At 43.8% G+C, this 17,608-nt stretch overlaps 1 protein-coding gene across 1 annotated transcript in view; it reads left to right on the forward strand.

Annotated features, from left to right (window-relative positions):
• Nucleotides 1-7,701: 7,701 nt before the first annotated feature.
• The window catches only part of MLYCD (malonyl-CoA decarboxylase), a 55,082-nt gene continuing 45,175 nt past the window's right edge, over nucleotides 7,702-17,608 (forward strand). Inside the window, exon 1 of the mRNA XM_054048938.1 lies at nucleotides 7,702-8,358. Within this exon, the coding sequence (XP_053904913.1) occupies nucleotides 7,786-8,358 (573 nt within the window). The 5' untranslated portion in view covers nucleotides 7,702-7,785. The remainder of the gene's footprint in view (nucleotides 8,359-17,608) is intronic.

The following is a 17,608-nucleotide window of genomic DNA, read 5'->3' on the forward strand; positions in this document are numbered from 1 at the left end:
CTGCTTAACTTTACTACCATGAGTAAATCCATTGATTTCAGTGGGATTACTCATGCTAGTTAAATAAAATTTATGCTTAAATGTTTGCAGGACTGGGCCCTCTGTGGCTTGCAGGAGACACTTGTTACCTAGCATGATCACACCTCTCATGACAACTGTTTTTAAACTAATTGAGCTAGATGATTCAGGGGGAAAATATGTTAAAAAAAAAAAAAGCTCCATCTTCATGGTTTCATTTTTGTCAGTAAAACTGTTGTCCACTCTGTTTTTTTAACAAATGTTGCTATTGGATACTCTTGTTTTTTGTTCGGACTTAAAAAATGATCGTTTTTTTTAAAAAGTGCTTGTGAAAGGTGCCAGTTTATTTGACACCATTTAAAGCTGCAGTACTCTATCAACTGAGCAGGTACAAATATGGGCATGTTGTACATTCCAGTGATGAAGCGGAAAAACCAAATATAAGGGTGAGAGGGTAGCTCATTCTCCATGACCATTCATTCCTTAGCCTGTTGTGGATATCTCCAACAGAAATACCAATTGTGGAGGATGTTAAAGATTAACAGTCTCCAAATCTGACCCACTGACAATGGAAAATGACTGCATCAGGGACCCTCAGACTCAATTCTGTAGTAGAACACTATTTTTTTTTAAAGAAATATTGAATAACTTAATAGTTTCTTAACAGCTCTTGCTATGTTTTTTTGGAATCTTCACAAGGTAAGTACTTAGCAATTTGGGATTTTGCCCCCATATTTACAATTAAATTAAGTTTGAAGACAGACATTGATTTTGATTAACACTGTGCATTTGGGGGGGAAAATTGATTAAAATTAGATGTGACAGTATCAGAAAAACTTGTCAAGTATTTAAGAGCTGTGACAGTGACACTAAAATAAATTGAATAAAACATTCCTCCTGTGCACATTTTACTGCAATTTTAAAGAAATATTTTATCTGATTGGATCAATATTACCTTATTCATGAAATTGAAAATCCACAATCATATTACAGAGAAGGGGGGAAAGGAATAATAATGCAACAGTACAGTCTTTCAGAAACTTGATATTTGTTCCAATATTAAGTCTAAGGCCTTGCAATGAGCACCATCTAGTTGGCCCCTCTATACCCATGTGGAGCCACAATGACGTTAATGAGGCACCTTGTGGGCATAGAGCAGGGCATCATTTCAGAAAACTTCCGGGGATGGCAAAAATAGATGAATAATGAATGCCTGCTGGCATAGCGAAGGGTTAAGATCAAAGTTGGGGTGCAGGAAGTAGAAGCCATAATGGAGCATAGTGACCTATAAAAACCTGGGGGGTGGGTAAATAGACATCTGGTTCCATAGCAAATGATGCCCCTGGCACATAGGTCCCACATCATTGAACTCATTGCAGTATCAGGACCTAATCATTTAGGGCCCAATCATGTGCTCACTGAAGTCTATTCTCAAACTCAAATCTGAGCCAAGTACTTCAATGATGCCACTATATGTGCTTTTTAAATGAACTCATGTGGTCTAATGGAAACTGTGTCGTGGAGGAATAAATGTTCTATATAATCATAGAGCCAGATTCCAAGTTCTGATTTTCATCTCATGACAGGGTAAATCAGGAGTAACTTTATGGAAGTCACACACCAGTGTAACACCATGAGATCTAAACCAAGCCTTAGCTGGGTATAAATGGATAATCCCATTTTTGCTGTTCGCCTTGCTTAAGTTTTTATTAAGGTGATAATATTAGTTAATTGGCTTGAATTTAGTAAGAAGATGGTTCATGGGCTATAAAGCTTGCCCCAGCTTTGAAAGAGTCAGGCTGGCCTGGGAAGGTTGGGGCTAGACAGAAATCTGCTCCAGGTTTGGGAAATACAGCTAGCCTGCGACTAAACTTAGCATGTGAACCTGACTCACAGAGGCTTGCTCTTGTCTTGAAAGGTTGATGCCTGGTCTACACTAGAAAATTAAGTTGGCTTAACTACATCACTCAGGGATGCGAAAAATCCACTCCACTGAGCAGTGTAGTTAATCCGATTTAACCTCCAGTGTAGACAGTGCTAGGTTGACTGAAGGGGAGGTGGATTACCTATGCTGATGGGAGAACCCTTCCCATCAGCATAGGGAGCATCCATACTGAAGTGCAACAGCAGTGCAACTGTGCCACTGTAGCATTTCAAGAGTAGACAAGCCCGAGTGTAGTATTAAGGTCTGACAGAGGGACTCACCCACCTGAAAAGATTTGTTTAGCCCAGATAAAGGCTTGTTGCAACCCTAGGGGCTTTTACTTTAGCAGGTGCTATACTGTTATGAGGTTGCTGTGGGAATTTCTGTAATTCAATTCAGTTAACTTTAGATTCTGTCCCCACACACTCTAATAGAAATGTATTTTCCTATATTTTAATGCTCCTGAGTCGTGCTGCCTTTTCCCCCTTCAATGATCTGAGTCTATGACCCACCCTGCACACGTGTGAGACTGCTGTGACAATCTTGTTTTCTGTTCTTCCTGTGTGACCCTAGTGTGTCATTTTAGAAACGTTTAATTACATTTCATGATATATGTGACAATAGTTTGCTCTTGTGTAGTGCTTTTCACTAGCATAGATGGCTTGATCTTGCATGAGGACAAGCATCCTCAACTTCCAGTGAAGTACACGGGAGTCAAGGACACTCAGTGCCTCTCAGGATCAGATCTATGGGGCCCAATACTGCTCCCAGTTATGTTAATAGCCAATTTATACTGAATTAAAATTGGGCCCATAGACACTGCAAACAACAAGCACATGCTTAACTTTACTCAGAAGTAGTCCTACAGAACTCATTACAGATGAGTGGTATTATGCACCAGTTGTAAGAGTTTGCAGGTTCAGGGACATAGTTTGTGTTGTAGGGTATTTCAATTTCAATGGAGGTGCCACAGATGCAGAATTTACAGGATTGTGCTCTTAGAACTTGATTCTGCAGCTGGATCTGTGAAGCTGACCTCTCATACCTGATGAAATCAATGTATATGGCTTGGGACCTACCTAACTGTGAGACGGCCTCTGTGTTCACATACTGCTGAAGCACCTACAGTCCTCAGATTCCAATGTAAGGGGTGGTGGAGGTAGGCTATTCTTGATGGCGAGACCTTGTCTAATGGTATTCAGTTCTCCCTCCGGTCTGACAGAACCCAAGTTTGTTGACTTGTATAGTATGGCCCATTTCTTGTCTCAGACTTGGTCTGTATCTAAAACAGGTCAACCTAGCTATGTCGCTCAGAGGTGTGAAACATTCACACCCCGTGAGATGTACTGAACCTGATTTAAACCCCAATGCAGACACAGATGGCTGTCAACCTAGCTACAGCCTCTTGAGGGAGTAGATTTACTACAGCGAAGGAAAGACTTCTTCCAAATGCCTACACCACAGCACTACAGGGGTGAAGCGGCAGCACCGTAGCTGTGCAGCGCTTGTAGTCTAGATACACCCTGAGGTTCTTGCCTAAGCAGTACAGGACTAGAACAAAAGGTAACTCAGGATGGGATGGGGGCTATGGATGACAGTCTGAAGTGTAGCTGGGTGGGGGGCATGCGGCAGGAGTTGTCTGGTGGCAAGGAATGGAGTAGGGTGACCATCCATCCCTAATTGGGCGGGACAGTCTCAAAATGTACATTTCTTAAGTCCCAGGCTGAATGACTCTGGGACAGCAGTATTCAGTGGTGCAAGTAGAAATCATTTCTTGCCAGTACTTCACCCATGGGAGGGACACAAACGGGGGGTGGACACAAGACCTCTCCACATGACCCGCCATGTGACTCCTCCCAGCCCCAGGCCCCCACACTCTCCCTGTCCCCTCCGACATCCCCCTTACCTGTCTAAAATTTTACAACTGCATCTTTTGAACAGATGCAGTTGTAAAATGATGCTTTGGGCCCCTGGTGCCACCTGTACTCCCAGGTGTCATTGAGGATCCAGCAGCACCCCAAATTAAAAGCTTCTTAAATGAAAGAAGGATAGGAAGGACAATCACCCCACTTTCCCTTAACACACTATCAGTGCCTCCCTTATGTCCAAACTAAGCTTCTGCCATCTTGCCTTTATCTAAGTATTGCTCTCCGCCAGGCACTAGGAAAGCAAAGCTACTGCGGCATCTGGGTTTGATGGAAAAGAGGCATAGAACTGTGTGTGTCATCTACATCTTGATAGAACTACAGCCTAAATTGTTTTATTATTTTCTTCAGCATGACATACAGGAGCGGCACTCAAAATCAGCCTGGCAGAACGTGCATGAGAACTGTCTCTGGAGAGAGAAGCAATTGATCAAAATCACATTCTCTGATCTCTTGGGCCGAAATCCTGTTCCCATTGAAATCAAAAGGAGTTTTGCTATTGAGTTCAATGGGAACAGGCTTTGATATTTGGAGAGGAAAGAAAAAAACACTCACGCAAGGGCTATGTTGCTTATACCACAGGTATCAAAGCTGCTGACTCGTGAGAAAGTCATCAGACATCTGATCTTTGTCCATTGCAAGGGAGAAATCGGCAATCAATGAGGCTAGAACAGTCTCTGTACCATATCCAGCTCATAAGTCCATCTGCAAAGGATCAAGGAAATATGAAGGCTCCAGATTACCTTAAAGTCCTCAGTCCCTTGGTTAGAATGCTCCCATTAGTATATGTTCATAGTCCAGAGGCTGGAGAAGTAAAGAGGCAAAATGGAGATGTTTCAAAGCCTTTTAGCTTCTGCCAAGTAAAGGGAAATCTGTTCTCACTGTGAAGATGGTATTTGGAGTCACATGAGCAAGTTAATGTCCATCACCCCCACCCATATTCTAGTTAGAACATTAAAAAAAAAGTCCATTAAGTGTAGGCAGGCGTTTTCCAGCATCCATTCAACTTGACTTGTCCCTTCATGTGCTGGCTAAATACTTTGTGGGCATTACCACACGAGCAAGCAAACATGTAGTAAACATAGCTAATATTCATAACTTCAGCTACCAAGATGAATATACATGCATAGAAATAGTATAATCATAAGTAGCAGCTATTTCACGTACATGACTATTCCCAAAAGAAATTCTGAAAAATCACACCGTGTACTTGAGACCCTATGTGCCATCACCATGCCTCACTGGAGTTTTGTTATCTGTTATGTAACAGAGATGGAGCCAGTGACATGACTCTATTTAGCCAAAAAGGGCAAGGTTAATTTTTAGCTGTTCAGGTGTGACTGCTCCTTTCGTCAGTGAGGGCATACTGGCTGGCACACATTAAGGTCAATGGACTTCAGTGTTCCTTTGCAGTTAACTTTTTAATGTTCATAAACCTGGTATGTGCTGAGATGGTTTAAAGAATAATACAGGCTTTTAGGTTTGCAAATCTGTGAACCTCTGCCTCTTTGAGATTATTATTATTATTTGTCATAATGTGGGAGGTAGCCTCTCTGCCCTCTGCTCATGAGATTATGTATGTCTTGTAGCACTCTTCTGAACACCAGTTGGAAGGCATTTTTTTTTCAGTAAGTGTGGACTGATTCTTTTCTCTTAGAAGGCATGTAATTATTTCAGATACACACTGAGTGATTAACACAGAAAATAATTGGGGCTATGTTTTCCAGTACAGTGACGAAATGGGTATTTGTATATTCAAACATCAAAATGCTTAACTACTCACCTTCCCCCCAGATATGTAGTATTTCAGTCTGTTTATATAGAATTTAGGAGTTGGGTGTGGAGCCATTTCAGCATATGTATGACTTATTAAAATACAAATTTTAAGTAGAACTGTATCCTAAACTGCATTATGGTATTGTACCCAAACATTGCATTTCAATGGGAGATTCAACTTCCTTTATAGGAACAGAACAGACTCCCGAAACACTTACTACAAAAGTGGTCCATAGTCATGCAAGTAGTCCCATTGTCTTCAATAGGACTGATCAAATGATTAAGGGTTTACAGGATTAGGCTCCAAGTTTGTAAACTGAAATTGTTCTGGATGAAACTGACAATGCCTGAACTGTCAGATCAGGAGCTTCATTCAAATAAAGGTGGGCAGAAGCGTGATAAGTCCTAGCTCTGTTGCTAAGATGAGGAACATATTTTCAGCAAAGTTCTTTGCAGATTCCTGAGGCAGCTGGCTTAAGGCCATCAGTGTCCAGTATTATCATCCTCCCTTATAGTTCTCTCACCCACAAAGCTGGAAAATGAGGCATTTGTTTTCTTTGTTTTGCTGCTCCAGTTTACAAAATGCATATTCGACTAGTTTGGCTGCAAAGAAGAATTCTGTGTACACTGGGGACAACACTTGATTCATGTCAGCCTACAGAACTGGGCTGACTTCAGAATCCAAACATCCTCTGGTCAGTTCAAGCAGAGGCATTCCTCTAATGATTTGGACTTGATGTGAAGCAGTATGGATGTCATGGATAATTCAGACCAATGGGGAGAAACAGAATCAAAAACAGGTTTCAAAGTAGCAGCCATGTTAGTCTGTATCCACAAAAAGAACATCTTCTTCGGATGAAGTGAGCTGTACCCCACGAAAGCTTATGCTGAAATAAATTTGTTAGTCTCTAAGGTGTCACAAGTACTCCTGTTCTTTTTGCAGAATCAAAAACACTGTTTAAACACCTTCCGTCCCCCCACCCCTCCCCTCGAGTACTCCTGACCCACTTAACAGCACAATGCATATGCTAACAAACTTAAACAAAGCCTTTATTTAAGTTTGTTAGCATATGTATTGTGCTGTTAAAGCCATATAAAGAAGCAGTGTGCAGCCCCATCCCCAGAGAGGGGGGCTAGCCCCAAGACTTTCCAATACCCCATACCCACTAAAAATCTCTTGTTGGCACTGCATACTGGAGGGTGCCACCCTACTTGCACTACTGCCTGGATTCCCTGCAGCACCACTCCATGCCTGCCTGAGGCTCAGGAGTGGCACTAGTCTTTTCCACCCAAAGTCCTGCCCCTGGCTAGGCCAGAAGCCAGAGCTGGGAAGTAGTAAGAGCTGCCCAGGGAGCCCCAGAGTCCTAGACTCTCCATCTGCCCTGGGCAGCACACCCCACAGAGTGGGAACATAGGCCAGGGGCTACTCCTGAGCACCCCCAACGCTCTGTGCGGGACCAGTAGGAGACTCCCCACAGCAGCTGGGCCACCCTAGCAGCTCTTATCAGGCACTGGCTCTGGCATCTAGCTAGGCGAGGGGGCGGGGCCTTAGGGGAAGAGGAGGAGCCAGGGGCGGGGCCTCAGAGGGGGTGGGGCTCCTGCATATGTCCCCCTAGAAGGGAGTGACAGGGATGAGTGGCATGTGTGTGTGGGAGGGGGAAGCAGGAGGACGAGCTGGCGGCCCATGCTACCTAAGGCGAAGGACACAGCGGGGGAAGGGGAAAAGCGGTATCTGCTGGGGAAGGAGACAACACAACGGGGGGCTGATAGAACCTGCTGCAGCAGGGCAGAGCCCTGAGGGGGAGAGACTCGAAAATGGGTGCGGAGGGCCAAGGTTAGGGGAGAAGAGAGGCGGGGCGCGGCCATTGCTTCCCCGCCCCGGAGGAAGAGGCGTGTCCGACCGCTCCTTTCCCTTTCCAGGCCACACTCAAGATGGCCGCCAGACGCAGACAAGGCCGCACGCTAACGCCCCGCCCACTCCCGCTCTGATTGGCTGTCGCCGCCAGCAATCTGCACTGCTACCCAATCAGCCTGTTTGTTTGGGTGCCCCCCCGGAAACGCTGCGGCCTGGCACTGCTAGGGCGTAGAGAGGAGCCTGGCGCCGCTGCCCGAGGGGTCCCGGCCGGGTGCGGGTTGGCCAGCATGAGCCGGCTGGGCCCGTTTCTGGTTGCGCCGCGCCTGCTCCGTCGGCCCTGGGTCCTGCCGAGGCGGCCTAGCCGCGTCTCCATAGTGACGGGACCCGGCGCGGGCCTAGGCGCCGCCGCCGCCTCCCTGTGCTCGGGCCCAGCGGCTCCGAGCCGGGCCATGGAGGAGCTGCTGAGCCGCTCCGTGCCCCCGCTGCCCCCCTACGAGACGAGGGAGAAGGCGCCGCCGCCGGCCGAGCTCCGCAGCGCGGAGTTCATGCGCTCCTACAGGGCCCTGCAGGCCGGGCCCCGGCGGGCGGAGCTGCTGGCCCGCCTGGCCCGGGACTTCGGCGTGGACCACGGACGGGTGGCCGAGTTCAGCGCCAAGGTGCTGCAGGCTCGGGAGCAGCAGAGGGAGCCGGGCGCCTTGCTCCAGGCCGAGGACCGGCTCCGTTACTACCTCACCCCCCGCTACCGGGGCCTCTTCCAGCACTTGGGCCGGCTGGAGGGCGGGCTCCGCTTCCTGATGGAGCTCAGGGGCGACCTGGTGGAGGCGCTGGCGGCGCGGCATGCGGAGGGGCCGCACGTCAGGGTGAGAGGAGGGGGGCCCACGGTGGGGTGGCAATGGGTCGCGGGGAGGGGGAAGCTCCCAGGTGCAGGGCTGATGAGAGGGGGGGGCCAGCGTTCCTCAACCCCTCCCCCAATGTCTGTGTGAATGCAGTGAAATGGGAGGAGTTGGGCCCCCAAATTCTGTCGAAGGGCCTGTCACTGCAATACAAGTAATGATGGCGAGGGTGTGAGGGGTGGGGAACCCAGCACACTGTGGAGGAAATGATGCACTGCTGAGGGGGCATGGGCATGGCAAAGGGAAGACCAGCTGACCGTGGCGTAGTGCTGCAAATGGGAGCTGTTGTGTCTCTGCCAGTAGTTAGATGAGCCAGGAGGAAGGGGCGCCATTGGCATGAGGCAACGCACTTGTGGACAGTAATAATAGGACGTAGCAGGGCGTCCTGCAACGTGTGTGAGAATTTTGCATTTTGCCAGGTGGAATAGTTGGCTTGGTAGGACATAACTGGTGAGGTGAATGTACTCTGATGCCAAGGATGTGCTTTAGCTACATCGGTACGACACACAGGGTATGTCTACACAGCGTTTTGGAGAAAGTCTGCCAGCTCAGGTTGACACACTTGGGTTAGTGGAGTTCACACTAGTGCTCTAAAAATAGCTATATAGACAGAGATTTGTAGTTGTTGCTTGGGCTCTGAAGCGTAGAGAGGGATGTTGGCTTCAGATCTGGAGTCACAACTTCAAAGTGCTGTCTAGAGAGCTATTTGTAGAGTACTAGCGTGAATACCATTCGCCTGAGTATGTTGATCTTGGCTCGAAGGCTCACTCCAAAATGCTGTGTAGAGGTGTAGTAATGTTAATGAAGCAAGATGTTAGGAGGAGGTGTCATCTGGAGGTGGCAAGCCAGCCCAAATGCCCGGGTCTGACTTCAGGTGTCTAGCCCAAGCTACTGCTTGACAGCAACATGGACACTGGCTCCATGTCTAGTTGGCAGCCGGTTTCAAGCGGAGTGCCCCAAGGGTCGGTCCTGGGGCCGGTTTTGTTTAATATCTTTATTAATGATCTGGAGGATGGTGTGGACTGCACTCTCAGCAAGTTTGCAGATGACACTAAACTAGGAGGCGTGGTAGATACACTAGAGGGTAGGAATCCGATACAGAGGACCTAGACAAATTAGAGGATTGGGCCAAAAAAAACCTGATGAGGTTCAACAAGGACAAGTGCAGAGTCCTGCACTTAGGACAGAAGAATCCCATGCACTGCTACAGACTAGGGACCGAATGACTAGGTAGCAGTTCTGCAGAAAAGGACCTAGGGGTCACAGTGGACGAGAAGCTGGATATCAGTCAACAGTGTGCTCTTGTTGCCAAGAAGGCTAACGGCATTTTGGGCTGTATAAGTAGGGGCATTGCCAGCAGATCGAGGAACGTGATCGTTCCCCTTTATTCGACATTGGTGAGGCCTCATCTGGAATACTGTGTCCAGTTTTGGGCCCCACACTACAAGAAGGATGTGGAAAAATTGGAAAGAGTCCAATGGAGGGCAACAAAAATGATTAGGGGTCTGGAACACATGACTTATGAGGAGAGTCTGAGGGAACTGGGATTGTTTAGTCTCCAGAAGAGAAGGATGAGGGGGGATTTGATAGCAGCCTTCAACTACCTGAATGCGGGTTCCGAAGAGGATGGAGCTCGGCTGTTCTCAGTGGTGGCAGATGACAGAACAAGGAGCAATGGTCTCAAGTTGCAGTGGGGGAGGTCCAGGTTGGATATTAAGAAAAACTATTTCACTAGGAGGGTGATGAAACACTGGAATGCGTTACCTAGGGAGGTGGTGGAGTCTCCTTCCTTGGAGGTTTTTAAGGCCCGGCTTGACAAAGCCCTGGCTGGGATGATTTAGTTGGGAATTGGTCCTGCTTTGAGCAGGGGGTTGGACTAGATGACCTCTTGAGGTCCCTTCCAACCCTGATATTCTATGATTCTCTGATTTTTAGCATGCTCTCTCAAGGAGCGCTAGAGTGTGTCTGTTACCAAGGCTGGAAGGCATGCTCCTAGTGTAGACATAACCTAAGAAGCTATTACAGTAGAACCTCAGAGTTACAAACTGACCAATTAACCACACATCTCATTTGGAACTGGAAGTACACAACCCGGTAGCAGCAGAGACTCTCTCCCCCATCCAAAAAAGCAAGTGCAGTACTGTGTTAAACATAAACTACTAAAATAATAAAGGGAAAACAGCATTTTTCTTCTGCATAGTAAAGTTTCAAAGCTGTATTAAGTCAATGTTCAGTTGTAAACTTTTGATAGAACAGCCATAATGTTTTGTTCAGAGTTACAATCTCCATTCCCAAGGTGTTCATAACGCTGAGTTTCTGCTGTATAAGTGTTAGCTCTGTCTCTCGTCTGAGGTTTTAGTTTAGTCTATCCTTACTTGTTTACTACAGGAAACCAGATCTGAATTCTGTTTTATTTCTTTTACATAAGATGCACCTATTAAATGTCAAGGAAATCCAAGGATTGCGTATATCTTCAGAGTTGCCGCTCTACAAACTTCTTAATAGTCTTCCCCAGAAAAGAAAAAATAGAGGGAGGGCAGTAGCTGAGTGAGATTTAGTGTCTAGAGTTTTTTTAATTTAATTTTATTTTTTTTAAATACTGCGCTATAGTTAGAGCCCTATCTTACTGTTTTGTGACTGCTCTTAACTAATGAAGTCATGACCTGGGCAAGGTTTGTGAATCTGAGCAATAAATGCGGGACGGTATATCCAATTCTGGACCATGTGTACAAACCTGGGATGTTTGGGAGGAATTTGTTTGAAAAACTCTAAAATATATACATATTGTAGCATGTTTGGATAGTGTTGCAATTTTAAACCAACCATTTTAATGTTTTGGCTAATTTGTTTCTGACACTTGTGAATAAAGCCCTGCACAGGAATAAAATTTATATCCATAGATACAAAGCGGAAATCTGGGGAGCTGCAGGGCTCTATCAGGAACCGCAGTTAATGCAGACCACTGCATGGAAGGGACTCCTGTCTGGGAACATATGAGTTGCTTGCACACACTAGCATGACCAGGGACAGCTGCTGGCGAGCCTGGTGCCCACTCCCACAGCCCTGCTCATTGGTGGTACATCCACTTCAGAGATACTGCCCAGGCTGGGCGCTGGCTCTTGCAAGCGGCAGCCCAACATACTGTTGCTTTCGCTGCTGCAGTTCCTGGTAGAGCCCTGCAGTTCCCCGGATATCCGTGAATATCTGCATCTGCAGATATACATTTTGTATCTGCGTAGGGCTCTACTTGTGAATACATGTCAGTGTATCCTCATCAACCAATCAGACTGCTCCCTTAGTTCATTCTTTTAAAGGTTTTAGTGCTTGAAATAATAATTTTAAAGATAGCATGGTAACTGCTGGCTTTTGTTTGCAATTCTGAAACTCCTGTTTGCTCAGTATGAAACTAATGAAACCTATTGATACATATTTCCCTTGTTCCCTGCAGGATTGGCAAACTCCTTCCTCTAGTAGTGAATTTTATGCAATCTTTATAAGAGCATCTATTTTTCCTGCAGTTCCAGTTGGGGCTTTATGTCCAAACAGCTGGCCCATTGATTAGTGAAATCTTATTTCATATGCCAGCACTGTAATTCTTATTTTTGCAATTCCTCCCCTCCTTCGCCCCCCCCCCCCCAACTTGGTTGATAACTTCTCTGATTAGTGATCTGATATAGCTAAACACATTAAGTTAACAGGAGACCAGAGGATGTCTCTTGATGTGTTTTGTTTGTTTTAAATGGGTGGGGCACATCCCTCCTATTTTTTTTTTTTTTTAAGTTATTAATGGTAGCCTTTCTTCAGGGAAAATGACTTTGGCGCTATTGTATTATGCATTGTTTCCTTCAGTTCAGTAGAGAGGATTCATACAATGGGGTTTCCTAACTCAGCCTATGATGGTACCTCTGTTTAAAGCTGAAATTATCTTGACTTGATTTTGATCACAAATGTTGTTTGAAAAAAACAGAGTTCTCTTGGAAATGTTTACAAGATGCATTCTTGTCTTTTGTAATCGGTTATGGAGAATGACAACAGAACTACATTCTGAAATGCACAATCTGACATTCCATCTTCTGAAATAAAAGCATGTGGAGTGAATGCAGTGTTATGAAATGGTACTCATAACATAACTTCCCTTGTATTTGACCCCCTGTGTAGTCTTTGTCCTTTGAGTACTGAAACTATCAAAATATTAGATTTTTTTTTTTAAATACAAATCAAAGATTCAGAATTTTTGTTTCTGTTATAGAATGCAGTTAACAAGGAAAAGAGAAATTCTAAACTTAAAATCAATGTGTATTTTCAACATCTAGATGTATCTTGTGGACGTGCAGAACAGCATTCAATTTTGTGCTTAGTGACACTGTACAAGGATATTTTTTTGTAAATTTACTTAACTTTTTCATCCAGTTACATTGAACTTGTTTCCAAGAATTAACATGTAAAGAGCATATGTGACGTGCTTATTTTCAGCATCTCTTTTTTTCTTCATATGAGCGGAATTATGGTTCTGTGGGCACTGAAACATTTTAGGTTTGGAATTAGACTAGAGATTTCATTGCCTGGATATAGGGAAGTGTTTTCCTGGATCTGTGAGTAACTATCCATATTAACTACAATGTTAAGAGTCTCAATCTAATGTTTTAGAGTGCAACCATGGAAGTCTTGGAATAATTGGCAGTTGTGGAGGAAGGGCATCTTGGAAGAACTGCATCTGCTGGAAGTCTGGGCCACATACTCAACTGTCCAAAATGTACCTGCAACCACTTCCTGATGGCTACTGCTCCATCCAATCACTTAAACCTTTTGAAAAATGTAGGTAATAAGCATGCACGATTCTCATAGAGAAAGCATAGGAGAATTTGAGATTAGTGGAAGCAATCAGGCAGAACATGTGGGGTCTAGATTTAAAAGTGAACAGCATTTGAGTATTTTGAGAGCAATTCTTCATTCCCAGTATTGGTTACGACACTGGGATGGTTCAGTAACCAGTAAGCCTACTCCTGCAGATGATTAAAAAAAAAACCCTACTGCCCCCTATTGTCTTCCTCCTAGCTGAAGGAGGAGTGCTAGACTATAGAAAAGGGCACAGAAGAGTCTTCTCAGAACTTTAGATAAGGCTGGTAGCTGGATTCTGCAATACTAGAACTAAATATGTAACCATTTCTCCATCAAAATCTTTACAGGTATTGTGTGAAATAGAAGGATGGCATTCTATTTAATTTCTCTACCACAGGTGCATTGCTGAATCATTACTGTAATAGATGGTGAAATGGATGCAACATGTATCTTTCTATAGTTTATACCTGAGTATTTATATCTTCAGTGTAATGGATAACTAATAGACTTAGTTGGTCCAGTTTTTAAACCATGACAGTTTAGCCTATTGATGGTAAAAACTGAATTAAACAGAAGTGTTTGCATAAATTATACTGTTTTTGTCCACTGTTGAGATAAAAATCATTAAGATGCAGAGAAGTAAGTCTCCCTCTGTGTTCACCTCATTTGATTCAGTTCTATAATGACACGCTACCCAGGTATTGTGTGCCTGGCTGTATCCCACTCTTAAATACTGTTGTTGACTAATGGATGATAGGTGCCATGCCCTGATGTGACTGAACTGCCTCTTTTTATGCATAATTCACAGTGGTGATCTTGATTTTTTTTTTTTTTTCCTAAGTGGCATAGCTGTCATGAGCCTTATCAAGGCAGCTTTAGTTCAAAAGACTATTTTATTTATAGCAAACAAAATCTAAGAAACTGAGTAGAGTAGTCCCAATTTTCAGTGCAGGAAAACCAAAGAATCTGAACATAAACATTGAACAAGGCATTGTACATATACTGAATAGAGGATAGTATGAAGAAAAGGACACCCTGCAAATATGGAGGAATTTGTATTCAGGGTTAGTATTCTAAGGTAAAACAGTTAGCGGAATCGTGACCAACGGCCCAGAGAAAATGACTAGACTTTTCAGTGACTAGTTGCTAAGAAACAGTAAATGTCTTCCTGGTAGACTCATAGAAGATGATAGATACTTCTGACCCAGCTGCAGAAATTCTGTTTAGACATATCTAAACAAAAGTTCAGTTGTAGACTATGTTGGTGGTAACTACATAGCTCTTCCCCTGGGGGTACACAAAAATGCTTTTTGGTGTTCTGAGGGAAGAAGGGAAATCTGTTTTACCATCTGGGAGTTTTTCTTCCAGGAGATCTACCCCAGAGTTTCCTTCGATTAAAAATCTTGCAGGTGTGATCACTTTAAAGCATCAAACATGAGTGTAGTCAAAATAAAAGTAAGCCATGCGGACAATTGAAGAACATTGTTTTTGAAAATAGTACTGACACAGTGTCTCATTTAAATGGATTGTTTTGAATGAAGCAGGCATTCTGAAAATCATGGAAATTAGTGCCAAGCAACAGAAGCTTATATGAGATGTTTTAGCTGCTATTTAATCCTGATAGGATATATATTTTCTTTCCTACCAGTTTCCCCTTCTTCCCACATTCCTATTTTAGCCATATAGTATCTGGCTGTAACGGAAGCTGAACTTTTTCTGTGCCTTATAAAGTCATTAATTTCTTGATGGACTCCTGTAATGCACATGGGTGAAGCTTGTTGAGAGTCTGTTTCTTGAGCCGGACTCTCCCTTTTGCTGTTCAGAACCCTCTCCACACCTTCCCTGTGCCAAACTTCTCTCTTTCTGAAGATTTAAATTACCTTTCTTAGCACTCCTGGAACTTAATATGCCCAGGCTCTCATGCAGAGTTTATCATAATGTTACTGGAAAAATAGCAAAATACTAAAAACTTATATATTCCCAAACTGTTTGCAAAGACTAATAATAATTCACCAAAGATCTTCACAAGCTGCCGGCGAACAGTTCATAAACAGGAAAAAGGTGAAATTCTGATCCAGTTATACGTTGCAAATGAGAAGCTCAGTTCCAGTCCATAATAAAACAATACTTAATATAGCTCTGCAGTTGTCATTTCGTATATTGGACTCTAAAAAAGTGCACCTCCTGTTAGTGTTTGCTAAAGGTTACAGATTATTTTTCCTGATGGTTGCGTTTGTAATTGTCTGGTAAGATCTAGAGTAAAATATATTTCCTAGTAACTTTTTTGTCTGGACACTTTGTCACAGATTTGATTCATCTTGACCTTAGTGTAACCAAGGGAAGTCAGTTTTCTTCTTTAATCAAGATTAGAGACTGTAAAAAAGATTTTCAAGAAGGAGACTTCAGTTTTGGATACAGTGTAGTGTTTTTATTTTGTTTTTGGGAAGAGGAGTGTAGGGGAAAGGATGTGGATGAAATTGTTGGAGATGTTCGGAAGTGCAGCTGAATTGCAGAAAGCAGCCACTGGGAGCTGCGGGGGGCCGTGCCTGTGGATGGTCAACATAAACAAATTGTCTCGTGGCCCGCCAGCGGATTACCTTGATGGGCCATGTTCCGAAGGTTGCCGACCACTGAACTAGACCCACGATCTATGGACCAAATTACATTATACCATAGATAAATGTGAACAAGAACAGCAGGGCTACTTGAAAATGTCTTTCTGCATCAGCAGAGTTCCTACTATACTGTATCCTCAGTGCTTGTGTAATGGCCTTAATATGGAGCAAAAAAGACACAGGAAAACTGGGGGAAAGGGAAACGTATAGCTTATAGTAATTGGGAAGTAGGAGGGCCAGGATGAGGAGGGATATTTTATTTGTTGTTCTGACTCCCTCCTCAAAGGATTTTGAACTTTGCAGTTTGCAATACAGTACAATCTCAGAGTTATGAACACCAGAGTTACAAACTGACTAGTCAATCACACTCCTCATTTGGAACTGGAAGTATACAATCAGGCAGCAGCACAGTGCATCCCCCCCCACCCCAAAAGCAAATACAGCCCAGTACTGTTAAATGTAAGATACCAAAAACAAAAAAAAGGAAAATCAGCATTTTTCTCTACATAGAAAAGTTTCAAAGCTGTATTAAATCAGTGTAAACTGTTGGAAGAACAAACATAATGTTTGTTCAGAGTTATGAACATTTTAGAGTTACGAACAACCTCCATTCCCAAGGTGTTTGTAACTCTTAGGTTCTACTATAGTAGTTTGAACTAACGGTAGTTGCAGCAGAAGAGCATCCCCCTTAACGCAGTGATGCTAGATGTGTATAGACAGTTAGAACAAAGAATAATTCGGAATTATATATTTGACCTTCATATTATACATCTATCTATTTATTTTTTAAAAGTACTTTGCAAAATCATAGTAAATATATGGGTGGGTGGGCTCATGTGAAGCACACCTGAATCTAAAAAATAATTAATTCTCTCTAATATTAGGACACTCCAGAGCAATGGAAAACTATTTTCAAATCATGGCAGGCAGGAGAGGTATCTTCTGATGGTACGAGACAGAAATGTCTCTGGCAAACAACACAGTTGTGACAAATCAAGCCACCTATTTGGTGTATAAAAATGGAGAGTTAAATACAGTATGACATGGCAGAAGTTGCTCCGTATTTAAATTTTGTAAATGAGGTTTCTATTATAAACTCTTTCTTTAACTCCTTCAAACAAGAGAATTTCTACTTCAAAACTAGTTGCAAACCTCGGGGGTATAGGTAGAATTTTTGTTACCAAACTTAACTTAAATCCAGTAAGGGATTTCTGACATGCCCTACAAATAGATATGTAATCTAGAGACCAGGCTGGTGGAAGCCAGGTGAAGCCATTGTGCTGTAAGCATGCTGCTGATGTCAAGCCTCTGTAACAGTGCTGGACAGCATAGATGCACATAAGGTTACAGGGCAAGTGGTGGCAAAACCTCGTACTGGTCTGGGTGACCCCCTTGAAGTGTCACATGTAGCTCATCAACAAAAAAGGGCTTTCTTCATAGTGCCTCAAGGCCTGGTTCATTGGTGTAGATGGTTCCGCTAGGTTAATGGGCAGTCTGGAAAGGCCATAATGCCAGGATCTTTAGAAACTCTGGCCTATTTTCTGTAATGAGAAATGAAACTTTTGCTCCCAAGATCCCTGTGGACATAAATGGTGTTGTGATTCTTCCTGTTGTGCTGGGAGGCCCCATTTACCTGCTGCTTTCCTGATTCATTAAGTCTTTTACCGGTCCCTTGCATAGGAGAAAGCTGTTTAACTGTACCCCACGCAACTGCAGAATGACAGTAGAGTGTGCGTTTGAAGGACTGAAGGGAAAGTGGAGGT

This window comes from Malaclemys terrapin, chromosome 14 (assembly GCF_027887155.1).
Source record: "Malaclemys terrapin pileata isolate rMalTer1 chromosome 14, rMalTer1.hap1, whole genome shotgun sequence".
Taxonomy (NCBI): Eukaryota; Metazoa; Chordata; order Testudines; family Emydidae; genus Malaclemys; species Malaclemys terrapin.